The following is a 27059-nucleotide window of genomic DNA, read 5'->3' as shown; positions in this document are numbered from 1 at the left end:
AAAATAAAAGGTAACACACAAGTAGGAAAGAGAACTATAATTTAGGCAAGACTTCATGTGCCAGTTACGATAATACATACTTACGTGCTTACCAATCCTTCTAATTTTTTACATGAGTCAGCAACATGCCCATGTAGCTAGGAAATGGAAAGGATGGGACTTAAGTGCAGTTTTGTCTTATTCAAAACTTTTTCCTAAAGACACCACCAGAAATTTAGCAATATTAAATGAATCCCGTCATTGCTGAATATAGAATATGTAGAAATCTGTTGCATTTCTATACACTATGATAAAGTAGCACAAATAGAAATTAAGAAAACATTCCATTTGCAATTGCTCTATAAAGACTAAAATACCTGGGGGTGAACCTAATCAGGGAGGTGACAGACCTCAATGAGGAAATCAAAAAGAAATAAAAATATCCATAGAGACAAGAATGAAAACACACCGATTGAAAATGTTTGGAATACACACACACACACACACACACACACACACACACACACAATGGAGTATTAGTCATAAAAAAGGATGAGATCTTGCCATTTGGGACAACACAGATGGACCTTGAGAGTGTGATGCTAAATGAAATAAGTCAGACAGAGAAATTCAAATACCGTATGAATTAACCTACATGTAAAATTTAAAACACAAAACAAACCAACAAACAAAAAGCAGAAACAAGCCCATAAATGCAGAGAAGAAATTGATGGTTTCCAGAGGGGTGGGGGTAAGGAGATGGGTAAAATGGGTGAAGGGGAGAGGGAGATACAGGCTGTAGTTATGGGACAAGTCATGGGTACAGCACAGGGAACGTAGTCAATGCAATAGTGTTGTATCGTGACAGAGGGTAACTGCATTTGTGGTGAGCACAGCATAACATAAAGACCTGTGGAATCTCACTGTGTAACATTGTACGTCCACTATACTTCCATTAAAAAAAGCAAACATACAAAAAACTGTTTTTCCCACTTCACCTTGTGACGATCATTTATCTATGTTTTCAGATTTCTCTGACCCCAAATACAAATAGTTGGAATATGATTACCATAAGATTTGGAGAACCATATTTAGAGCTAGTGATAAACCTGCATCGCAACATGTATATTTCACGCACACTCATGTTAAACATGTTGGTCAAGGTTACTGACAGATTAGTTTCCTGGGATACTGCCAGCCCTTTCAATACCCTTCGGGACCTTCATTTTGAGTCTTATAGGTACTCTGGCCCAAGAAATAGCAAAACTGAAAAGCAAACAAACAAAAATAACAAGCCCAAGTTTCTGAGACGCTGATACAGCTGGAAACTGGTCGACTAGTCTGTATTTTCCTTTGACCATAAAAACCTCCTCCTGGGGTGTCTGGCTGGCGAGGTCAGGGAAGCATGTGACTCTTGATCTGGGGGTTGTGAGTTTGAGCCTCACCTTGGGTGTAGAGATTAACTAAAAAAAATAAATAAATAAACTTAAAAAAATAATAAAGATTTTAATATTAAAACCTCCTTCTAATCAAACCAACCAGGCATTTAACTAGGTTTTTAGAACAAAGAGTTCCTTTTCCTATCTATCTATAATTAGGAGGGAAAATTAACAGTTCTAAAAATTTAAAGGCAAACTGCTTGTCACCTTAGTTTAAAAAGTTGAATTAATGAGTAACCCGCCTCTGTACCTCATGCTAAGATCACTCAGAATAAGTCCAGAGAAAGTTAGTAGCTAGGCCAATCCTTAGACCTGGCTCAAAATGTTCTATTCGGGGGCGCCTGGGTGGCGCAGTCGGTTAAGCGTCCGACTTCAGCCAGGTCACGATCTCGCGGTCCGGGAGTTCGAGCCCCGCGTCGGGCTCTGGGCTGATGGCTTGGAGCCTGGAGCCTGTTTCCGATTCTGTGTCTCCCTCTCTCTCTGCCCCTCCCCCGTTCATGCTCTGTCTCTCTCTGTCCCAAAAATAAATAAACGTTGAAAAAAAAAAAATTAAAAAAAAAATGTTCTATTCAAGGAGGTTGGTTTAATACATCGGATTTCACTTGTAAAGTGGATGCCAGGCAGCCATTAACAAGGATAAGTTTTGCATGGACAAGGGAGAGTGTCTACAACATGTTACTAGGTTAAAAAATAGATTTATAAAGCAGCATAATATGATCTTATTTATGTGTGTATAAATAGGTACCTATTACATACAGAAAATGTTGTAGTAATATATGTTCACTGTCAACGGGGATTGCCCCTTAGAGACTGGATGGCAATGGAATTTTATTTTCCAAATTATACATTTATATAAGTTTTGAATTTCAGTTGTTTACTGAATAAAAAAATAAAATGTATTTTAAAAAACCTTTTTAAGGTTCTCCTGATTAGACCAAGCAATCTGGTGGACAAAGTTTAAAGAAAGGTTAAAAGCTGACCTTGGTTTATATCTTCGCTTGCTTTCTATGTGAAAAGCAGAGAAGAACTAAATTCTACCCATTTCCCAGATGCACATCCCTCCTTTAAAGAAGGTGTCACAGAATTAAAGATTTTTAATAAGGCAGAAGTCACTGGAACCTGAACCAAGGTGCTCCCTGAAAGCCTGACTTCCTGGTACTGGGGAGACCCACTTAGAACTAATCAGAGGGAGGGGCACCTCTGACTCTCGATTTCGGCTCAGGTCATGATCTCACACTTGGTGAGATTGAGCCCTGTGTCAGGCTCTGGGCTGACAGCACAGAACCTGCTTGGGATTCTCTCTCCCCCTCCCTCTCTCTCTGCCCCTCCACCGCGCGTGCTCGCTCGCGCTCTCTCTCTCTCTCTCTCAAAATAAATAAACATTAAGAAAAAGAAACTAATCAGAGGGAAAGTGCCAGCAGAAATCAGCTACTAGGAATGGGCTGGAATATACTACTCAGAATGGTTCCTTACTCCTTTTCTGACAAATAAATTACAGAGGTTGTATTTTGCTGCTTTAAAGAAATTGATGATTGAAGATGATCTATTTCCTGAAATCACAGCAAAGGTCAAGCCTATTCAGACCACAGTCTCGACGAACAAGGGTATCAACTAATGGACGGATGGCTGGTGCAGACTCTGGGTGTCAGGAGTCATGGAGGCCACCTCTATCGGGACAACTCATCTTATCTGGAAAGCCACCTGTGCAGCCAGCGCGACCATCTGACACAGCCGAGAACCAGCAAGTGTTGCTGTCACCCTGAGCGAGCCTGTGAGCAGTAAACTGGAAGTCAGAAAGCCTACATCAGGAACACTGCTGGAGCAGGGCGGCGGAGCGAGGAAGCACAGGACAGAAGTGTTATTCCAAGGGGCGGGGAGGTGTGGTGGAGGCTCACGATGTGAGCAGATCCACGTGGACTCAACCCAGGGGGTGTCCTCCCCGTGGAGAAATCCCTTCACCTTCGAGAGAGAGCCTCAGCTTCCTCTGCTGTGGAAAGAGGGCCGAAAAGCCTCCAGACGAAGGCTGTGAGGCAGGGGAGGGCGGGTGACAGGACACGTGTGAGGCCCCGCAGGGCACAGCACTCGGGCCCCCGTGCTTGCTCTCCTCGGCTCAGGTCTGTGTCACTAGCCTTGGGATGACCAGCCCTCCCAGGGTGCCCGGGGGTTTTCCCAAGATTGGGGAGTGTCAGTGCTAGAAGCAAACCAGGACTGTCGGTTACACGGAGACTCACAGAAATGTTGAGGAGCAATGGGAAAACTCCAAGGGACACAAGAGCTGATCTCTGAGGCACCCGAGGGTGGGGGGCAGAGGCAGAGGTGAGGGAGGGCCAAAGCCACTCTTCCCTTAACGCTCTGCCTTCCTAACGCATCTCCAAGGTCAGCAATCCCACTGCAGCCCCACAGTCACTGAATGCCACCCCAGAACGCCATCGCATTCTCCGCAACGGGGCGCTGGCTCGCGGGTATGGCCTGGTGAACAGTATTATTATTATCCCCATTTGACAGAGTAGCACATGTTAAGTTCACTGAGGTTACAGAATTTGTGCAATGTCACATTAAGTGGCTGAACTGAGAGTGACATCCAGTCTGCATTTCACTGCCCTGGTAGGAGCCGGGAAGTTCGCAAGGAGCTGGGGAAGGGAGCAGACACTCAATGAAACGAAGCCGCGGGGCACCTACGCGGCTCACTTGGTTAAGCGTCCGACTTTTGATTTCAGCTCGGGTCGTGATTTCAGCTCAGGTTCATGGGTTCGAGCCCCGCATCGAGCTCCACATCGACAGCACGGAGCCTGCTTGAGGTTCCCTCTCTCTTTCTCTCTCTCTGCCCCTCCCACGCTCATGCTCTTTCTGTCTCTCAAAATAAATAAATAAGCTTAAAGAAAGAGAAAGAAGCAGAGCCTTGAAGGATAAAATTTTTAAATTGTGGGAAAGGGAGGAAGCGCCATCCTGGCTGGGAGAACAGTGAGCCCCCCCAGGGAGGCAAGAAGGATCCTCCGCTCTCTCCGGCCCTGCTGAGTAAAAGGGTGGTAGGTAGCCTGAGGAATCTGTAGCAAGCTGGAGATTATCTGAGGGAGTTAGCCCTCGGGCAGGGAGGCCCTCAGATGGCATTTAAGTAGAGGCACAGCAGGATCTGAACGGGGCTTCCTGGAGGGCGATCTGGCAGCAGATCGAACATTTACACGCACAGGGCTCACACTGCCCTGAGCCCACCACATGCGCCTGTCCTACACACCTTCAGGACAACCCACGACTGAGCCCCAACAGTCGAGAACAACCCCAGGCACTGGCTTTGGCCTGTACTTGGCGGGGAGCGAGGGCAGCAGGAAGTGAGCGTGTGCACAGTAGGTCTGCCTGGAGCTCGTTTCCAGTCATTTCAGAAGCCCCAGAGCCCAGCACAGTGCCTGGCACTTTGTGCGCACTCAGAGTATACTGGAATGGACGAATAAAGACACGCGTGCCCTGCCTGTCAAACTGCTGCCCCCCTGGAGGGATCAGGAACAGGAGGATCTGTGCCGAGCTGAGGGGGATGCTGGTGAGGCCCCCTTCCCCTCCAAGTCTGCTGAGGGCCAAAGAGCTCAAAGGAGAAACAGCAGTTTTAAGCTGCAACTAAAATATTTACCTCGCTGCCTAACTTTTGTCATTCTTCTTCTTTTTAATGTTTATTTATTTTGAGAGACAGAGAGACAGAGCACGAGTGGGGGAGGGGCAGAGAGCGAGGGAGACCCAGAATCCGAAGCAGGCAGGCTTCAGGCTCTGAGCCGTCAGCACAGGGCCCGACTCAAGGCTCAAACTCGTGGACCGTGAGATTGTGACCTGAGCCGAAGTTGGACACTTAACCAACTGAGCCACCAAGGCGCCCCTAACCTCTGTCATTCTTGAAACAAGTAGCCTGGAATTTTGGAGACCGTTCTACGTTGGAGGCCAGCACGGCAACCCTAAACATTGGCATTTGGGTTTAGACGCCATGAATGGTGTTGAGGGTGGACATGTGTGCCCAGTTTACAGGGTATCTATCCCTCCTATTAGCTCAGGTAGTAATTCTCCCTCTCAGTGCCTGATTACTCAGGGACCAAAGCTCAGCTCGCCCCTGATCGTCTTACTGTATAATGAATGGCCTTGAGGAGTCACCCAGTCGTCAGCCAAATCCAAACAGTATGGACAGATGCAGGTTTAGGCGAAGGCTTGCAGGGGGCTCCCCTGCATCAGGTTCCTGTAGTTGTACCCCAATCAAAAAAAAAAAAATCACTCCAAAATAGCATTTCTGTGGGTCACCACCTGTGACCACCTGTCTTATGCAATTATCACAGCCCAGCAAAACCCCGGCTGGGAAAGCTGAATGGCTCGGCCGCTATCCGCTGGGAAAGACGAAGCGGTCTGATAACGTTACGTTGTCAGAAGCAGGACGAAGTTATACTCCAACATTACTGTGGGGATTTGTAAATGGGTGTCACCTTCTTGGAGGGCAATATGGTAAAATCTATGAAAATAGTATTAGCACACACCTCTTGACCCAGAAATTCCACGGTTATGAACGGATCCTACAAGTAATAAGGGAACACAAATGTAGGTTTTGTTACTGAAGCACAGTGTAGTCTTTTGTAGTAGCAAAAGACCAGAGGCATCCTGTATGCTCACCGGTAAGAGACCAGTAAGGGAAAACGGGCTCTTACACTACTCGTAACTCTTCCAACACCAACTACCCGCAGGGAGAGCACACCCCACCCCTAAAGGGCTCAGTCTTATGAGACCGCCCCCACTTTAGACACCAACTACAAGTCCAGGCCTCTGTACTTCCTTTTTTTAAATGTTTATTTATTTATTTGGGGGGAGGGGGTGAAGGGGCACAGAGAGAGGGAGATAGGGAATCCCGAGCAAGTTCCGCACTGTAGGTGCGGAGCCCGATGTGGGCCTAGACCTCACGAACCTCGAGATCATGACCTGAGCCGAAATCAAGAGTTGGATGTTTAATTGACTGAGCACCCCAGGGCGACCCTGGGCCTCCTGTACTTCTGACCAACTGGCTATAAAACAGAGGTTTCTGCCACCCCCTCCTCAGGTTCAATAGTTTGCTAGAATGGCTCACAGAATTCAGGAGAGCACTCTACTATTATCTGTTATTTTTATAAAGGATACAACTCAGGAAGAGCGACACGGAAGAGAGGTGTAGGCAGGTATGTGCAAAGGTTCCATGCCCTCTCCAGGTGTGCCACCCTCCCAGCACCTTGATGGGCTCACCAATCCAGAAGCTCTCCAAGCTTCTTCAGTTAGCATCTGGGGGGAAGTTCCCTTACTTGGGAAGAGTTGATAAAGTCATTGGCCATTGGTGATTGACTCAATCCCTAGCCTCTCTCTTATCTCCAGAGGTTGTGGTGGAAGGAGGTTAGGGCTGAAAGTTCTAACTTTCTAATCCCATGGTTAGCTCCTCTACCAACCAGCCTTCATCTTCCAAAAGTCACCTCATTGGCAAACAAAAAGACAGACTTATCACTCTGGAGATTCCAAGGGCCTCAGTTAGCTTTTGTGTCAGGAACCAAGGAGTAAGACCAAATATTGTAACAGGAGATGCTCCTATTACCTAGTAAATGACTAGGATATGAGGGGCTCTGTGTGAGGAACCAGGGAGAGGTGACCAAATATGTATTTACTATGTCACAACTGGTTAAACAAAATTATCAATATTCAAATTCTAGTACTACGGAGACATTTAAAGAATGAGATACATCTATATGCACTGATATTCGATTATCTAAAAAATAATGAAAAAGCACAAGGCATAACAGAATACAGAGAATATTTCCATTTAAGTAACAATATGTATATACACACGCACATAGATTTATCCACATAACGACATAGAAGATCTCTGGAAGGATACTCTAAAAACCAGTGATGTGCTCGTCTTTGGGGACGGACTGGGTGTCTGGGGTTGAAGAAAGCCTTACATTTCACTTTATGCCTTTTTGGACAGTTGGGCTATTTTAGCAAGTTTGTGAATTACTTAAAAAATAAAAAATGGCGTGATCCTCAAAATAAATACATTGCATGCCAATCTCAGCCACGGACTTTTCACATTGGAAAATGTTAGTAATTCACAGGTACTATCTCCACCTGGGAGGCAGGCAGGCAGGAGACCTGGGTTAATATGCTTCACGGGCTGCCTGGGTGGCTCAGATGGCTGGGCGTCCGCTCTTGATTTCAGCTCAAGTCATGACCTTAAGGTTCATGGGATTAAGACTACCCCCCCCACCCCCCCACCCCCCCCCCACCGCGTTGGGCTCTGTGCTGACAGTGTGGAACCTGCTTGGGATTTTCTCCCTCTCTCTCCGCCCCTCCCCCACACATCTGCTCCTCAAAATAAATACATAAACTATCAAAAAAAAAAAAAAAGAACTATGCTTCACTTGCTTATTTACTTTACATTACTTTCCGGACAAGGACACGGAGGCCCAGAGGCGTAACACAGAGCCCAAGCTCTCACCAGCTAGAAAATCAGAGCTGAGGCTGGAACTCAAGGCACTTCCTTTTCTTTTCCTTTCTTTTAACATTTATTTATTGTGGGGAGAGTGCAAGCGGGGGAGGGGCAGAGAGACGGGGACAGAGGATCTGAAGCCGGCTCTGTGCTGACAGGCTGACAGCAGTGAGCCCGATGTGGGGCTCGAACTCATGAAACCCGAGATCATAACCTGAGCTGAAGTTGGACCCTCAACCGACTGAGCCACCCAGGAGCCCCCCCCAAAGCACTTTCAGTGCTCCACAGACACCTCTAATAAAAATAAAACACTGAGGACAGAGGTGGATTTTTATACCTCTTTTATATTTCCCCACATGGCACATGGCTCAGTGCTGGTAAAGACTTGCGAGGCCCATGTCACCAGAGGCAACAGTCCCGAACTGGGCTTGCCAATACGGGAGCTACTAGCCACACATGTAGCTATTGGGCGCTTGGAATTGGCCAGTCCGAACGGAGATGTGCCCTAAGTGTAAATACACCCCGGATTTTGAAGACAGCATTTAGTATGTTAAACAGAAGGCAAAATATCTCATTAGTAATTTTTTTACATTGATTACATGTTGGAATAATACCCTGAATATATTGGGTTAAAAATATATGATTAAATCACACCTGTTTCTTTTTACTTTTTTAATGTGGCCACTAGAAAATTCAAAATTACATGTATGGCTTGCAATATATTTCTTTTAGACGGCACTGGTTTAGACGATCACTTTCCGCTGCCTTGCAAAATCAAATCTGTTCTCTTGCAGTTGGTCATTCCACCCTCTCCCCTCAACAGCAGGAGAAATCCCCCAGTCTTTCTTCTTCTCCTTCTCCTTTTTGTAAATTTTTTTTTTAATGTTTATTTATTTTTGAGAGACAGAGAGACAGAGTGTGAGCAGGGGAGGGGCAGAGAGAGGGGGAGACAGAGAATCTGAAGCGGGCTCCAGGCTCTGAGCGGTCACCACAGAGTCCAACGTGGGGCTTGAACTCATGAGCCGCGAGATCATGACCGGAGCATGACCTGAGGCAAAGTCGGATGCTCAACCAACTAAGCCACCCAGGCGCCCCTTCTTTTTTTTTTTTTTTTTTTTTTGAGACAGACAGAATGAGAGAGAGAGAGAGAGAATAGATCCTAAGCAGACTCCACACTCGGCACAGAACCAGACTCGGAGCTTGATCTCACGACGGTGAGATCGTGATCTGAGCTGAACTCAAGAGTCAGACGTTTAACCAACTGAGCCACCCAGGCACCCCTCTTCTTCATTCTCCGAACACACTGGCAACTCTCCTGTGGGGCTTGACATCGCTGTAAGCACCTCCAGCATCCCCCTGGACGACCCATCCAGCACCCTTGCCTACCAGAACATTCACCCTTGGCCTCCAGTAAAGCAGCCCGCCCTGACCACAGCCTTTTCTCGTTCCTGTTTACTCTTCAACTGCTCCCACTGGCCTCATGCGTCCTTCCCTTCCGACTCCTTCCACTTTTCCCCATCCATAATCCTCACTTCCCTCCCTAGCCAGCCTGGGTACCATGGCCTGCCATGTTCCAAGCACTCTTGTCAGTTCTTCCTACTCCACTGGTCTCTGTGTTTTCATCACATCTGCCGAGTCTGGGTCCACAGCTCTCTACTCCCTCTCTGCTCAAACCCGAGCCGTCAACACTGCGGAAGACTGTCCCTCAACAGACACCCTCCAGAACAAAGCACACGGTTTCCAGCACACATTCACGATCACCAAATTCAAGGGGACCCTCCATACTGCCAACCTCACAACGCTTTTTCTTGTGAATTTACTCCCTTTTCCACGATTACTATGACCAGCTCCCTCCAATCTCTTTAGACCTCCAAATTCCTCTTCCTTCTCAGCAAACGACCTTCTCCTCCTGGGCACCGCTGGCCACCTCTCCTACCTGAAGCACACTTGTGCCTTCTGGACTGCCACACTCCCCGGGTATCCTGGCGTCCCTTCTGGCTTCTTCTCTGACCACACAGAGAACACTCCGCAGGCTTCCTCAGACGCTGAGAAGGCACACCTGCCTGCCGGAGCAGAGGGTGGCAGAGAAGGGCAGGATGTGGGCCTGGGAAGGCCACTCTACTCACACTGTGTGTAACCAAAAGCCACAGGTGCCGTTTGGGTGGCACCACACCCTGGCTGGGTGACTCTGCAAAGCCTTTTATCTCTCTGCCCCTCCATTTCCTCATTTGTAATTAGGGACCATCAAGGCTTGGCTGTCAATGATCCAATAAAAAACCCCCCCAAAACCCTTAAGGCTGTGAGAAGCTGATAGCCGGGGCACAGGGGGAGCTCCCTTCCCTGATTTCTCACCCAGATGGAGCTCTGATTCCAGGCCATGAGAATCCAATCCAGTCTCCTTCCATTCAACAAGCACTTAGGAAGGGAAGCCAAGGGGACTAACATTCACAGAGCACCAATTCGGGTCGCTCGCTCTGCGTGGAAGGCCATTATTAGTTAATGTGGTGCCTGACCAGCTCCACTGCTATCGTTCTCAGAATTCCCATGCAGAGGGCCTTTCAGCCGGCCTCCCCGGCCACAGCTAACTGGACCCAAGTGGGCCACTTGACCTAATCTACTCATTCACCATAGCCGAGAAGCCTGATTGAATCCTGACATCCTTGATTGAACATTAGATCATCTGGCGAAGCTTTTAAGAATCCTACCCCTTTGGGTAGAAGTATTCAGAATCTTTTGGGGGGAAAGGAAAGAGGGACGGAAGCCTCTGTGATCTTTAAAAGTCCCCATGTGGGGGGCGCGTAGGTGGCTCAGTGGGTGAAGCATCTGACTCTTGATTTCAGCTCAGGTCCCCATCTCATGGTTCGGTTCATGAGTTTGAGCCCCACATCGGGCTATGCAATGACAGTGCAGAGCCTGCTTGGGATTCTCTCTCTTTTCCTCTCTCTCTGCCCCTTCCCCGTGCTCTCTCTCTCTCAAGATAAATAAACTTAATAATATCTAAAATAACAGTTCACATGTTATTCCAGTGTGCAGCCAAGATTGGTAACTACTGAGTGAATCCGCACTAAGGGGCTAGCCGCTGAAGGCTCATAACCCTTCAAAGAAGCACTTAACAAAGCCTAAAGCCAAAGCAATGGAGGCCTGCCAGGTAAGAGGGATGTGTGGGGCACCTGTGCCAGCTCTTTCTGGGAGAAAGGAATTTTTTCTGGCATCCTGCAAATTTTATTACTTCTAGGGATGCTTTGGGGGGTAGGGAGGAAAGTTAAATAATTCCATTTGCCCCTCCCGTTTCTCCAAGGCTATAATGCAGTGGTTCTCAACATTTAGCTGGATCAGAATCACCGGAGGTCTTGTTAAAATGCAATTACAGGGGCGCCTGGGTGGCGCAGTCGGTTAAGCGTCCGACTTCAGCCAGGTCACGATCTCGCGGTCCGTGGGTTCGAGCCCCGCGTCGGGCTCTGGGCTGATGGCTCAGAGCCTGGAGCCTGTTTCCGATTCTGTGTCTCCCTCTCTCTCTGCCCCTCCCCCGTTCATGCTCTGTCTCTCTCTGTCCCAAAAATAAATAAAAAACGTTTGAAAAAAAAATGCAATTACAGTCACTTAAGCGTCCGACTTTGGCTCAGGTCGCGGTTGGTTGGTGAGTTCGAGCCCCGCGTGGGGCTGACAGTGCGGAGACTGCTTTGGAGTCTGTTTTCCTCTCTCTCTGACCCTCCCCCGCTCGCCCTCTCCCTCTCTCAAAAATAAATAAATGAACATTTAAAAAAATAAAATACAATTGGTAGGCCGCATTCCATTTCTCATTCAGTAGTCTTGGGGGAAGGCCTCAGAGTTTGCATTTTTAACAGGTTTCTAGGTAATGCTGCTGGTCTTGGGACCGCATGCTCAGAACTTTGGTAGCTGTGAATCTGCAAGCCCTGAGGGGCACTGAGGATGCTCCCAGGATTCTTGCAGGCCAGCCCCTCCTCTCCTTCTCCGACACTGCTAACACCTCTTAGGCCACCACACCGGCGGGGGGAGGGGAGGGACTGCCTCTGCTGCAGAACCTCTCATCTTGGAGAAAGGAAGCTTTGGGACTCCCAGTCATTGCCAGAATGAGGACCGGTGGGTAAAGATTGAAATGAGGAAGGTTCTGGTAAACAGAACTGAGGCCGTGTGGGTGTAATAGATGCATTCATGGACTCTGGAGTCAGAATTTAGGTCTGCCAGTAATGGCTGTGTGATCTGGGATAAACTCCTTAGTCTTCCAGCGTCAGTTACGTACCTATGAAATAGATACACTACAATAGTGCTGTGACCCAACCTCCTGCAGCAGAAAGAAGTTTCAGTGAGACAATACCTATAAGGAGCGTATCACAGTTTCCAATGCCTGGCGATCACTCAATAAATATTAGCTATTATTAATGAAAATTCTCTGACGATCCACTGAGCTGCTTACTGAAGTAGTGAGCTCCCCATCCCTGGGTGTGTGCAAACAGAAGCCGGAGTTGTACCAGGGACCGGAGCTGGTTCTTCCAGCCCAAATCCCATAGCAGGTATAGACTGGAATGAGCACTTGTAAATCTTATGATTTCCTCACAGAATTCCTTTTGGGATCTCTCTACCACAAGCAAGAGCCACCCTTGCTGCAAAGCTGAACTCTTCTGAATAGCCATGGGCTGCATTTCTACCCGGATGTCAAGGAAGCCAGCCGGGCATGGTGGAGGCGGGCTGCCTGGCCCTGCACAGCCTTGTGGGGGAGGGGGGCAGGGTGCCGCAGGGTTCGCTGTCGGCACAGCGGGGCTACAGGACTTATGGTCGGGCCTGGGCCAGTGTCCAGCCTGGGGAACTGGAAAGTGAGGTTCTCAGGTAACTCCACAGTTAATATGTGTGGAACAGGAGGACTAAGGAAGAAATGAAGTGGGGTGACTTCCCAATGGTTCTTTGAGAGGTATTTATAGGATGCCTGAAGGCCCTTGGAAGAAAGGTATAGAGCAATGAAAGGATTTAGGCACATTCATGACTAGGTACCACAGTTAGGGTACAAAGTTCCCCCTTCAGAGGCACTTAGGGGCCGATTCCTCTTCACCCTGTAGATTTTACATATCACTTCTTCCAGGAAGCCTTCCCTGATCGCTCCACTCTAGGTTAGGGGGCCCAGCTCTGTGTTCCCATAGCCCCCTGTTCCTGTCTATCAACACACTTATCCCGGTCCGTGGTAATTCCTCGTGATTAATGGCTCATCCTCCTCGATCAGCTGTCAACTATGAACACGGTGGTGGGGCGGGCAGATCCATTTTCTTCACTGTTGAGTCCCCAGGGCGCATCACAATGCCTGGCACTGTGGGCTTTCCATAAGCGCCTAGTGGAATGAGTACCTTTAGGCAAGCTCCTCAACCTCTCTGAGCCTCAGTTTCTTCATCTGTATAATGGGGGCCAATAGCCAACAGCACCTATTTGCAGGATTATGTGAAGGTGAGTGGAAGCCTGCTGTTTGCAATACCTGGCACAAAGCAGGTGCTCAATAAACAGCCACACATATCATTGTCTTGTAACTATTATTAGCAAGTATAAAAACTCGGGAGAGACTGCCTTTTCTTCTCTTCGGTCAGCTGGAGTGGTCTTCTAGACCACACATCTGCTGTGTCTCCCCTGGCGCTGAAAGTCCTCAGTAATCTGCTCTCAACTTTCTTTTCCATCCCCATCCCTCAAGACTCCTCGCCACCCAATTCTAGTTCACCAGACCTCTCCCCTCTGGGCCCTTCTCCCCTCGTTCTCAGTTCAGACTCCCCCCTCCCCTATCTCAGGTGTGTGCTCACTCAAGGTGCCTCCTCCGCCAGGGCCCCCCGGGCTCCTGTGACATAGTTCCCAGCCTGCCTTGCGTTCGTGTCAGAGGACTGACTGCCCACCTCCCTGCCGGAAGGAGCAGGTGAGCGCCCAGCATGTGCTGAGGTCCGAATGGCCAGCGCCCAGTGACGTGTAACACGATGGATGGCTCATTCAGGCTGGGGCCAGGAATCCATGGTCTCCTCGACATGAAGGAATAAGCTGTGGTTCAAGAACCCCTGAAGTCCCATCCCAACGTATATAAAAGGCTTGGTTGATGGCAACAGGAAAGATCAAGCCTGCGCTTCTGCTTCTGGGCATTGGCTTCCAAAAGGAATGTGATCTATTCCTCTAGTGGGCCCGGGGCAGCGAATGGTACATTGGTAGAAAAGGGCAAATCGAGAAGTCTCACGTGAGGTCCCCTGGTCACTGCCTGGGGCCAAGGGACCCACATCTCCCTCCCAATTCTCTGGCACTAGTGTAAGGGTCTGTCAGAGGAACTATTCCAGCACGCTCAACCTATGATCCAGAGCCAGAGCCTTCCCAAACTCTGTTTCTTTAACTTTTACAGAACTTACAAGATTGCATAGGAAGAAATTGGCCAAGTGTTGGAAGACCTGGTTTAACCAAAGAATGGTCACCTGCTATTGGCGCAAAGGGAGGAAAGAGGGCAAGGCTGGGTCTGTGCTTCTTAATTCCTGTTACTCAGAACTGCCTCCCTCCTTGCTCACCTGACTACCTCCTACTTGGCCTTCCCCGGTTTCCGCTTCTAGAAGCCTCTTCCCAAATCCAAACAAGCCAGGTAAATCCCTTTCTCTGTGGCGCCAGGGCACCTAACATCCAATCATCAGGCTAGGATGTGACTCACCCCGCCCTCCCCGCCCCTGCCCTGCCCCGGGCCACGCCTTCCCCTCCTGCTGAGTATCCTGGCCTCTCACGTCATGGGTACTCGAACTGTTGAGCAAACCCGACTTCCAAGCTAGGCAGCCTTGTCTTCCCGACCTAAGCCTGGTGGGAAAGTATCTATAGGTTGGTCAGGATAAAAACCACAAATAAGACATAAGTGAGGCTCCGCTACACAATGGTGGGTGTTCTGAGACCAGAAGGTAGGAGAGACACGTACGCTTCCTGACTGTTTCCGTGGGATGAGACTCATGGAGGGGACATAGAAATGGCCTAGTCCAGGAGCACTGCCTGGTCACACATTAGGATCACCTAAGGAACTTAAAATCAGAACACAGCGGTACCGGCTCCCGCCCTTGGAGATACCAGTTTGACTCTCTAGAGTAGGGTGTGGGCATCTGTAGGTCTTACAAGCCCCCCACGGGGTTCTAATGTGCAGCCGTGGCTGAGAACCACCAAGCTCACTGCCCTGTGCACTCAGAGAGGACGGGGACTTGCGTGGGTACAGGGTTTACAGCCAGCGCTGGGACTGGGACCAGCTCCCCGGGCTCTTCCTTTTCTGCCAGCTAAGGATTCCTCAGGAAGTCCCAGAGCAGCCAGGCTCCTCTGGGGTCTGCATGGCACAGGCCATAGCTGTCCCCAGGGCGTGACTCAGCAGGAGGAAAGGGCAATGTGCTTCCTGAAGCACACTCGAACAAGGAACGTCCAGTGCTCCCTTTACGGTCCAATGTGCTATTTCTTCTTTGCCCACAAGGCTGACTGGGGCCTTCCCAGTTACGGGAGAAAATCATTTTCTAACTTTGAACTTGCCAACCTGGCCTCTCTCCTACCCCCATTTACTGCTGGATAAGTAAATACTTTCCTGTCCAGGGAAAACGCAGGTGCGGGCAGACCAGGCTCACGAATGCACTGGACCAAGGAGGCGCAGTGTCAGCAGGGTCTCGGAGTGGGGTTTCCGCTAAGATCCTGGTAGATGCAGGGTAAGGCAGCAGCACGCTTCCCCTTCCCTTGTTTAGCGTGTCTGGACCCTTCTGGGCCAGGCCCGAGAAGGAACCGGGCACCTATTTTTTGAGTGCCTGCTGTATCCCTAGAATTGTCTACTCCATCTCGTCCTGTGGTATACACGACTCATATTTCAAGACTCGGCCTCACCTTCTCCATGAAGTCTTTCCTACTCCCCAGATAAGAAGCCTCCTGGTGACTGACAGAAGCAACACACATCCTCTCAGGAAGGGCTCAACTTCCGTCCAGGCCAACGGAGTTAGAGCAAAGCAATCAATTTGATATTGATGTGTCCTGACTTGAGATATATTAAAATATATTTTTTAAGAGTCTAACAGCAGACAGAGCAATGAAAAGCAACCAAGCTGAGCAGCAAAAAGGAAAAAGAATAGTAAAAACATGAGAATAGGTTAAGGGAACTCTGTGAAATCATCAGGTGTAATAACATGTGCATTGTAAGGATCCCAGAAGGAGAAGAGGGAGAGAAGAGGGCAGAAGACTCCTATCAGGGGTGCCTGGGTGGCTCAGTTTGTTAAGTGCCAGACTTCGGCTCAAGTCATGATCTCGTGGTCTGTGGGTTTAAGCCCCATGTCCGGCTCTGTGCTGACAGCTCGGAGCCTGGAGCCTGCTTTGGATTCTGTGTCTCCCTCTCTCTCTGCCCCTCCTCCGCTCATTCTCTCTCTCTCTCTCTGTCTCTCTCTCTCTCTCTGTCTCTGTCTCTCTCTCTCAAAAATAAAAAAATTAAAAAAAAAATGAAGAGGGGCGTCTGGGTGGCTCAGTTGGTTAGGCGTCTGACTTCGGCTCAGGTCATGATCTCACGGTCCGTGAGTTCGAGCCCCGCGTCGGGCTCTGTGCTGTCAGTTCAAAGCCTGGAGCCCGTTTCAGATTCTGTGTCTCCCTCTCTCTCTGCCCCTCCCCTACTCACGCTCTGTCTCTATCAAAAAATGAATAAACAGGGGCGCCTGGGTGGCTCAGTCGGTTAAGTTTCCGACTTCGGCTCAGGTCATGATCTTGCGGTCCATGAGTTCGAGCCCCGCGTCGGGCTCTGTGCTGACCGCTCAGAGCCTGGAGCCTGTTTCAAATTCTGTGTCTCCCTCTCTCTCTGACCATTCCCTGTTCATGCTCTGTCTCTCTCTGTCTCAAAAATAAATAAACGTTAAAAAAAAATTTAAAAAAAAATGAATAAACATAAAAAAATGTTTTTAAATAAAAAATTGAAGAAATAACAGCTGAAAAACCCTAATCTGGGGAAGGAAACAGACTTGCTGATTCAGAAAGCACAGAGAGCCCCTAACAAGATTAACCCTAGGAGGTTCACACCAAGGCACACAATCATTAAAACGATGACGATGACGAAAGAGAATTCAACCTTTAATTTGAAAAGCAGCAGGAGACCAGGGCACCTGGGTGAGTCAGACAGTTAAGCATCCAACTCTTGATTTCAGATCAGGTCATGATCTCCAGGTTTCGTGGGTTTGAGCCCCACATTGGGCTTGTGCTGACAGTGCAGAGCCTGCTTGGGATTCTCTGTCTCCCTCTCTTTCTGCCCCTTCCCCCACTAGCGGTGTCTGTCTCTCCCAAAATAAATAAACTTAAAAAAAAAAAAAAAGCAGCAAGAGAAAAGCCAACAGTTACATACAGGAAAAACTCCATAAGGCTATTGACTGATTTCTCAGCAGAAACTTTATAGGCCAGAAGTGGCATGATATATTCATATTCAAAGTGCTAAAAGGGAAAAACTACAACCAAAAATGCCCTACCAGGCAAGGTAATCCTTCAGAATAGAAGGAGAGTTTCCCAGGAAACAAAAGTTAAAGGAGTTCATCACCACTAACCCAGGCTTACCAGAAATGTTAAAAGGAATTCTTTGAGGGGAAAGAAAAGGCCGTAACTAGAAGTAAGAAAATTATGAAAGAGAAAGAATTTCACAAGTAAAAGCAAACATATAGTAAAGTAGTAGATTAACCAGTTACAAAGTCAGAATGGAGATTAACGTGCAAAAGTAGGAAAATCAATTATATCTACAAAAATTAGGGGATAGGCAACATAAAAACATGCAAAATATGATATCATATACAGGACACATTAGTGCTTTTAGAATGTGTTCCAACTTAAGCGATCATTAACCTAATATAGACCGCTATACATATAAGATGTTGTATTTGAACCCAGTGGTAACCACAAATCAAAAATCTATAATTGGTGTGCAAAAACCGAAGAGAAAGAAATCCAAGCACAACACTGAAGAAACCCATCAGACCACAAGGCCAGAAAACAAGAGAAGAAAGGAGCAGAGAACTACAAAAACAACCAGAAAACAATGAACAGAATGGCATTAAGTACCTACCTATCAATAATTGCTTCAAATGTAAATGAACGAAATGCTCCAATCAAAAACACAGGGTGACTGAATGGATTAAAAAAAATACCCATCTGTATGCTGCCAACTCACTTGAGACCTAAAGACACATACCTATTGAAGTGAAGGGCTGGGAAAACGTATACTATGCAAATGAGAGGAGAGAAAAAAAGCCAAGGTAGCAATACTTCTATCAGACATAATAGGCTTTAAAATGAAGACTGTAATGGGGTGCATGGGTGGCTCAATCGGTTAAGTATCTGACTCTTGATTTTGGCTCACGTCATGATCTCATGGTTTGTGAGATCAAGCCTTGCATCTGGCTCTGTGCTGACAGTGTGGAGCCTGCTTGGGATTCTCTCCCTGTCCCTCTCTCTCTGCCCCTCTCCATCTCTCTCTCCCTCTCTCTCTCTCTCTAAATAAATAAATAAACTTAACAAAATAAATGAAGGGGAGCCTGGGTGGCTCGGTCAGTTAAGTGTCGGACTTCAGCTCAGGTCATGATCTCACAGTCTGTGAGTTTGAGCCCCACGTCGGGCTCTGTGCTGACAGCTCAGAGCCTGGAGCCTGCTTCAGATTCTGTGTCTCCCTCTCTCTCTCTGCCCCTCCCCTGCTTATACTCTGTCTCTCTCTGTCTCAAATATAAATAAAAACATTAAAAAAATTTTTTTTAAATAATAAAATAGAAAAAATAAATTAAAAAAACCATGAAGACTGTAGCAAGACACAAAAAAGGGCCCTACATAATGATAAATGTATCAATCCAACAAGAGGATATAACAATTGTAAATATTTATGGACCCAACACAGAGTTCCTAAATACATACAGCAATGATTTTCAGGCATAAAGGAAGAAACTGACATAATACAATAATAGTAGGGGACTTTAACACAGCACATACATCAATGGGTAGATCATCCAGACAGAAAATCAACTAGAAAATAATGGCTTTGAACAACAAACACATTAGACCAGATAGACTAACAGATATGTACAGAACTTTCCATCTCAAAACAACAGACTACATATTCTTCCAAGTGCATATGGAACATCTTCCATGTTAGGATAGATCACATGTTAGGTCACAAAACACGTCTTAATAAATTTAACAAGATTGAAATCCTATCAAGCATCTTTTCCAACCACAACCATATGAAACTGAAACTCAATTACAAGAGAACAACTGGAAAAAACACAAACACATGGAGGCTAAACAACATGCTTCTAAACAACTCAATAAAGAAATCAAAGAAAAGACGAAAATACATGAAGACAAGTGAAAATGAAAATACAACCATCCAAAATCACTGGGACACAGCAAAGCACTTCTAAGAGGGAAGTTTATGGCAACAGGTCTACCTCAGGAAACAAAACAAATCTGAAATAAACAACCTAACCTTACCCATAATGGAGTCAGAAAAAGAAGAACAAAGCCCCAAACCAGTGGAAAGAAGGAAATAATAAAGATTACAGCGGAAATAAATGAAGGAGGCAGAAAAAACAGTAGGAAAAAAAAAATCAATGAAACCAAGCGCTGGTTCTTTGAAAAGATAGAATTGACCAACCTTTACAGCCAGACTCATCAAGAAAATAAAGAGAGAAGACTCTAATGAATCAAATCAGAAATGAAGCGGAAGAAATAACAACCAACAGCACAGAAATATAAAGAATTTTAAGAGAATATTGGGAAAATTTATATGCCAACAAATTGGACAACCTAGAAGGCGTGGGTAGATCCCTGAAAGTGTACACCCTTCCACAACTGATTCAGGAAAATCTGGACTAATCAATTACTAGTACTAAAATTGAATCAATAATAAAAAAAACTCTCAACAAACAAAAGTCCAAGACCGGTTGGCTACACAGGTGAATTCTCTGACTCATTTAAAGAAGACTTAATACCTATTCTTTTCAAACTATTCCAAAAATAGACGAAGGAAAACTTCTTAATGGATTCCATGAGGCCAGCATTACCCTGATACCCAAACCAAACAAAGACACTATAAAAAGGGAGAAAACTACAGGCCAATATCTCTGATGAACAAAGACGCAAAAATCCTCAGCAAAATATGAGTAAACAGAATTCCACACCACAGTAATAAAGTCATTCACCATGCTCAAGTGAGATTAATATAAAGATCCAGGTGGTTCAACATTTGTAAATCATTCAAGGTGATACATCACATTAACAAGAGGAAGGGTAAAAACCATATGATTAGTTTAATAGATGCAGAAAAAGCATTAGACAAAGTACAACACCTGTTCACGATGAAAACCCTCAATAAAGTAGGTCTAGAGGAAACATACCTCAACAGAGCAAAGGAAATCAATGAAAAGCCCACAGCTTACATCATATTCAAGGGTGAAAAACTGAAAGTGTTTCCTCTGAGATCAGGAACAAGACAAGGATGTCCACTCTCCCCACGTTGATTCAACATAGTCCTGGAAATCCTAGCTGCAGCAAGTGGACAAGACAAAGATTTTAAAAGGCTCCATACTGGTAAGAAAGAAGAAAATTGCCACTATTTGCAGATGACATGATACTATATATAGAAAATCCTAAAGACTCCACCAAAAAACTATTCAAACTGATAAATGAATTCAGTAGAGTTGCAGAACACAAAATCAATATGCAAAAATCTGTTGCATTTCTACACACTAATAGTAGCAGATAAAGAAATTATGAAGACGATTCCATTTACAATAGCACCAACAAGAATAAAATACCTACGAATAAATTTAACCAAGGAGGGGAAAGACCCAAACTCTGAAAACTATACTGATGAAAGAACACTGATGAAAAACTGCATTGATGAAAGAAATTGAGCACGACACAAACAAATGGAAAGATATACCACGCTCATGGATTAGAAGAATTAATATCATTAATTCTTATTACCATTAATCCATATTACCCAAAGCAATCTACAGATTTAATGCAATCCCTATCAAAACGCCAACAGCATTTTTCACAGAACTGGAACAAAGAATCCTAAAATTTGTATGGAACCACAAAGACCCCAAATAACCACACAATCTTTAGAAAGAAAAACAAAGCTGAAGGTATCATAACCCTGAACTTTAAGATATACTGTAACTATAACTATAATAATCAAAACAGTATAGTATTAGCACAGAAACAGGCACAGAGATCAACAGAACAGAATACAAAGACCAGAAATAAATCCAAGATTATATGGTCAATTAACTTACAACAAAGAAAGCAAGAGTACATAAGAGAATACTTGTCTCTTCAACAAATGGTTTTGGGAAAACTGGACAGCTACATGCAAAAGAATAAAACTGGACCACCTGCCTAAACCATACACAAAAATGAACTCGAATGGATTAAAGACATAAATGTGAGACCTGAAAGCATAAAACCTCTAAATGAAAACAGAGGCAGTAATCTCTTGAATATCAGTCTTCGCAACATTTTTCTAGATACGTTTCCTCAGGCAAGGGAAACAAAAGCAAAAATACTCAGGACTACACCAAAATAAAAACCACCAAAAAGGAAACCATCAACAAAACAAAAGGGCAACTATTGAAGATACTTGCAGTGGTATATCTGCTAAGGGATTAATGTCCAAAATATATAAAAAACTTATACAATTCAACAGCAAAAAACCCAAACAACCTGATTAAAAAATGGGCAGAAGATCTGAATAACCGTTTTTCCAAGGAAGACATACAGGTGTCCAACAGACACGTGAAAAGATGCTCAACATCACTAATCATCAGGGAAATGAAAATCAAAACCACAGTGAGATACCACTTTGCACAGGTCAGAATAGCTAGTATCAGAAAGACAAGAAAAAACCAATGTTGGTGAGGATGCGGACAAAAGGAAGCCCTCATGCATTGTTGGTGGGGACGAAAACTGGGGCAGCCACTGTGGAAAACAGTATGGAAGTTCCTCAAAAGATTAAAATTAAAACTCTCATGGGTTCCAGGATTTCCGCTGCTGGAAAACCCAAAGAAAACCAAGACACTAAAGATATATGTAACCCTATGCCTATTGTAGCATTATTGTACCACGGCCAAGATATGGAAGCAACAGACGTGTCATCAATAGATGAATGAATAAAGAAGGAGTGGTATATATCTACAACGGAATATCACTCAGCCATAAGAAAGAATATCTTGCCATTTGTGACAACATGGATGGACCTAGAGGGTATTATGCGACATGAAATAAGTCAGACATGGATAAGACAAATACCGTATTATTTCACTTATATGTGGAATCTAAAAAACAAAACAAACGAACAAAAAACCAGAAACATACCCTTAAATACAGAGAACTGGTGGATGCCAGAGGGGAGGAGGCCGTGAGGGTGGGGACACGGGATTAAGAGGTACAAACTTTCAGTTATAAAGTAAATGTCACGGAGATGAAAAGTACAGCATAGGCAACGCAGTCAATCATCTTTTAATAATGTTGGTGACAGAGGATGACTACACTTATCTTGATGAACACTGAGCAATACATAGAATTATCAAATCAATATGTTGTACACCTTAGGGGCACCTGGATAGCTCAGGCAGTTAATCGCCCGACTCATGGTTTCATTTCCGGTCATGCTGTCATGGTTCACGAGTCTGAGCCCCACATCGGGTTCTGTGCTGATGGTGCAGGGCCTGCTTGGGATTCTCTCTCTCTCCTTCTCTCTGCCCCTCCCCTGCTCGCTCTCTTGCTCTCTCTCAAAAGAAATCAATAAACTTAAAAAACAATTTAAAAAATCTAAAAAAAATATATTGTACACCTACAGTAATATTGAATGCCTTGTATGTCCATTATACATACATACATACATACATACATACATGTTAAAGAAAAAAGTCTGACAGCAAATAGGGTGTCACATATAGGTGTCCTCAGGTCCTGGTGGTAATAGAGAAAGGAGGGTCTCCTGTCTGCAGCCCCCTCCCAGACGAGCATGGAGTATGTCAGATCTCCCGTGGAGATCAGAAATGAAGGAATTTGGAAGACTTCCTTTTTTATTTTTATTTATTTATTTTTTAATTTTTTTTAATTTTTTTTTTTTTTAACGTTTATTTACTTTTGAGACAGAGAGAGACAGAGCATGAACGGGCCCTGTCCTGGAATGGTTTCTGGGCCTTTCCGGGGGCTTCGGTGAGATTCCTCCTACACTGGCTCTCCCGCCCCTTCCCACCCATCCCGTCCCCAGCTAAGCCCAGAACCCACAGCTCCATTCTAGCGGTGGTGGCTTCTGGCCTATCCACTCCCTCCCCAGACCAGACTCAGCCCGCTCCTCTGTCCTCCTGGGGACCGGGCCACAAATGACTCAGTGGGGCCAGTTCTCCAGTCTGGGTTCTGAACGTCCAGGGCTCCCAGAAGGTTTGCACTTCCTGCCTCTCCAGACTCACCACTGCAAGCTGGCACTGTCGTTTGCTTGTCTGAGGGCATGACTCTGAACTAGGTTTCCCCACCGAGGCCTGCTTCCTGCAGGCAGAGGGGGGCCCTGAACGAGTGAGTGAATGAATGAATTACACACTGTGGCAATTGGCTGGCGCCTGAGTCTTGGGAACATCTGTTGTGTAAGAATGGTGGTTGGAAACATGTGTTGGAGCCTTGAAAAACAATTGAAAAGGTCACTGCCAGGCCAAACACACCCACCTACCTGAGAAATAACAACCTGTTACTTCTCCCTCAACAGGAAGCCAGAAGTCCATGCCCGGTCCCAGTCTTTCTGGGTTTCTGAGATGTGCAGTCTCCAAAGCTGGGGTCTAGTCAGAGAGGTGTAAGGGTGCAGTGCTAGGGTGCTCGGGTTGGAACCCTGGCACCCCACCCTCCCCAGGAACAGCGGGTGACTTTGTGCAAGTAGCAACCTCTGTGTCTCCTTTCCTCACTTGTGAAACAGAAATCGAGTAGCACTTAAGAGGGTTGCCTTGTGGATTCAAGGACAGAAGTCTTGTAAAGTCTGAGGGATCGTGAATGCATCCATGCTTAGTAAGAGCTGGCTCTTACTATTGGCCCTCCCACCTCCAATGGCCCTGCACTGGTCACTCTGAACCTCACTTAGCTAATCTGTAAAATGGGAATGACGATAGCGTTAATGACTAGACGAGAAAGTAAAACTTACAGTCTGTAGTTTGTGCCATTGGGAGTTTGTGCAGCTGTGCCTTACATCCAGACTCCCCATACTAGGGAGATTCTAGGGTCACCCAAAGCCCGCCACTCGGTGCACAGTGGCGAGGGCCACCTCAAGCCCCAACACCCAAACCCAAACCCCCAGAACCCCTTTACTTCAAGAGAGTCTGCTGTGGGCTCTTCTGCGTTTAGGGAAGGCCTACAGAATGTCCTGGTGACCGGGGAAGCCCGGAGGAGGACGAGGGGTCCCCACAGTAGGGGGCGGGGCCCGCGTGCCCTTGGGGTCGGAACACCTCAGCTGCAGCCCGGTCATTCCAGGAAAAAGAAATAGAAAATACTGCAGAGGAGGTGGCCGCCCGGGCCCGGAGCCGGTTATCTCCCCGCCGGCTTCCGGCTCTGATAACGCCCCGCCGGGCGGGGCCGGGACGGGCACCCCCAAGTGGCCCAAGGTGCCAGGACCGGAGAGCCTGCGGTTTGCTCGTCCCCTCCGGCCGCGATCGGCGCCCTAGGGGACGCGCCCAGCCCCGCCGGGGAGCAGCGCGTCTCCTGCCAGGCGGGGCCCCCAAGGTGGGCTAGGGCCTGTGGCCCGGCAGCCGCGACACCCGGGACCCGAATGCCGCCCCACGCCGCCCTGCGGTCGCCCGCCGCGCCCCGCGCACCCCGCGGTCCTCCGCAGCCCCCCTGGCCCCGCCGCCCCGCCGCGCTCTCCCCGCCGCCTCCCCCCCCCCCCCCCCCCCGCCTCCGCCGCCCCGCGCTTACTTTGCAGACAGCAGGCTGCGGTCAGGCAGAGGGCGAGGAGCCCCAGGGATATGCCGCGGTTCTTCCTACTCCCGCTCGGCAGAGGCCTCATGAGCAATCCCGGCCCGGCTCCGGCCCGGCATGGGCTTCCAGGCGGCGAGCGCGGGCCCGACTGTGCGCTGTCACAGCGCCGTGCGGCTCCCGCCCGCCCGCCCGCCCGCCGCCTCTGCCCTCCTCCTCGGAGTCTGGCAGGTCCTCTAGGGCCAAATGCAGATGAGCTGATCCTATTGTGGTTGAGCCAGTTCCCAAGGAGTGGGAAGGAAAAGGGAGGAGAGACAGAGAATGGGAAAGCAGTGGGAATGCACACGCTCAGAAGTAAATAATGGCAAATAAAGAGCAGGCTCCTTCCGTTCACACCCAGCGTCCTGGTATTGATTCCACACTCAGCTGGATGCTGGATACAAGAGGGAGGGAAAGTACTAGCTGTTGGCTGAGGACCAAGAGAGACCATCTAATGGCTCCATGGGCAACCAGAAGGCTTTTAGGAAAGTGAAGTGACAGCCTGGGGTAAGAGGGGTGGGAAGAAGGGGACAACAAGAGAGCCTCAGGCAGCTCTGGGTGGAACCATTGGATACTAATGAGATCCACCCACCATCCATCCATCCATCTGTCCACCATCCACACACCGGTCCATCCATCCATCTACCCACATACCCATCTGCCCATGCACCAATCCATCCCTTCATCTAGCCAAGTGTTCTTGGACAGCCCATTTGTTTGCAAAGGGCCTGGCCCCTGGGAGATACTAAGAGAGCATTGAACCAGATAGTGTTTGGTTCAGGGATGGGCACATGGGCCTTTGGAGGCTGCCCTGACGTCATTGCTGGGATTGCTGAAATCAGAGGATACAAACCTGAGAATACTGGGGAGCCATCTTGCCAGTCACGTGGAGAGCCTGTGAGTTAAGAACGAAGCCAATGGACACAGATTGAGCCAGCTGGGAGCTGCCAAGAAAGACTGAGCCCTAATAACATGGTTTGACCTCTGGGACTCTGCACATTTGCCTTTGCCAGTTACGAACGAGCAAGTAAATGCCCTCTCTCGACGGAGAGAATTTAAGTTAGATTTCAATGACATAGAATTGAGAGAGTCCTGACTAATACGAGTGGTCTTCTTGACCTTTTTCTGTTTTCTTGATCCATGTGTGGGGATTTAGGAATCACTCGTATTTGTTTATTCATCAACCTTTATCAAATCTGCCTTTACACCAGGCAATGTGCTAGGCTCTGCAGCTCCAAAAATAAATAACTCGTGGCTCCTGGTCCCAAGAAATTCACAAACTAGTGGAGCCCAAATGATCCAAATTGAGAAAGGCATCCAGGTTTGAGGGCTCTTCTTGCTGAGGCCAAGGTGAGAGGAAACTGGCTGTTTTGCTCACTGCTGTAGACCTGGCACAGGGTAGGTGCTTAATAACTATTTGCTAAATGCATATATGGACGAGAAAACCTGAAGTCTGAGACATTTACGAGAGAAGAAAGAATATCGTGAGATCAAGAGCTGATAAAGGCTAGAATGACCCAGTGATGCTGTAAGTTTATATCCCGCCTCTGTCACCTCCCAGCTCTCCAGCCATGGAGAAGTGACATCAACTCTCTGGACCTCTGAGGGGACTGGGCTGTGCCAGAAACGGTCGACCCTGTCTGCACATTAGAAACAAAGCACCAGGGGATTGAATGTTACAATATGGAACTGGGTGTCCCTCCAGTTCAATGAATCAGATTTTCAGGGTGGTGGGGGGCAGGGGCTGGGCATTAGTGTTTCTCAAAAGCTCTCTCAGTGATTCTGATGTGCAGCCAGGGTTGAAAACCACTGCTCTGGATTAGTTAGAAGCTTCTTGAGGTCATGTTTGATGACACTTAGAACTAAGTTTATCAGATCCTTTCTTTAAATTTTTTTTTTAACGTTTATTTATTTTTGAGACAGAGAGAGACAGAGCATGAACGGGGGAGGGTCAGAGAGAGAGAGGGAGACACAGAATCTGAAACAGGCTCCAGGCCCTGAGCTGTCAGCACAGAGCCCGACGCGGGGCTTGAACTCACGGACCGTGAGATCATGACCTGCGCCGAAGTCGGCCGCTTAACCGACTGAGCCACCCAGGCGCCCCTCAGATCCTTTCTTTAGAGTAGGGTTGCATAGAGGGGAGCAGGAAGATAGCATGAGTCTATTTCAGCCATGATTATATTTACCAT

General features: G+C 47.2%; 1 protein-coding gene across 1 annotated transcript in view; it reads right to left on the bottom strand.

The window, feature by feature from the left end:
- The window catches only part of VSTM5 (V-set and transmembrane domain containing 5), a 29992-nt gene extending 5070 nt beyond the window's left edge, over positions 1-24922 (bottom strand). The window contains exon 1 of the mRNA XM_047070140.1: positions 24832-24922. Within this exon, the coding sequence (XP_046926096.1) occupies positions 24832-24922 (91 nt within the window). The remainder of the gene's footprint in view (positions 1-24831) is intronic.
- Positions 24923-27059: the final 2137 nt, after the last annotated feature.

This window comes from Lynx rufus, unplaced genomic scaffold, assembly GCF_022079265.1.
Source record: "Lynx rufus isolate CCGP_SWC_20201006 ecotype Redwood Valley unplaced genomic scaffold, mLynRuf1.p SCAF_9, whole genome shotgun sequence".
Lineage (NCBI taxonomy): Eukaryota > Metazoa > Chordata > Mammalia > Carnivora > Felidae > Lynx > Lynx rufus.
The sequence above is the reverse complement of the archived record's forward strand: the minus strand, read 5'-3'. Positions and strand labels throughout refer to the sequence as shown.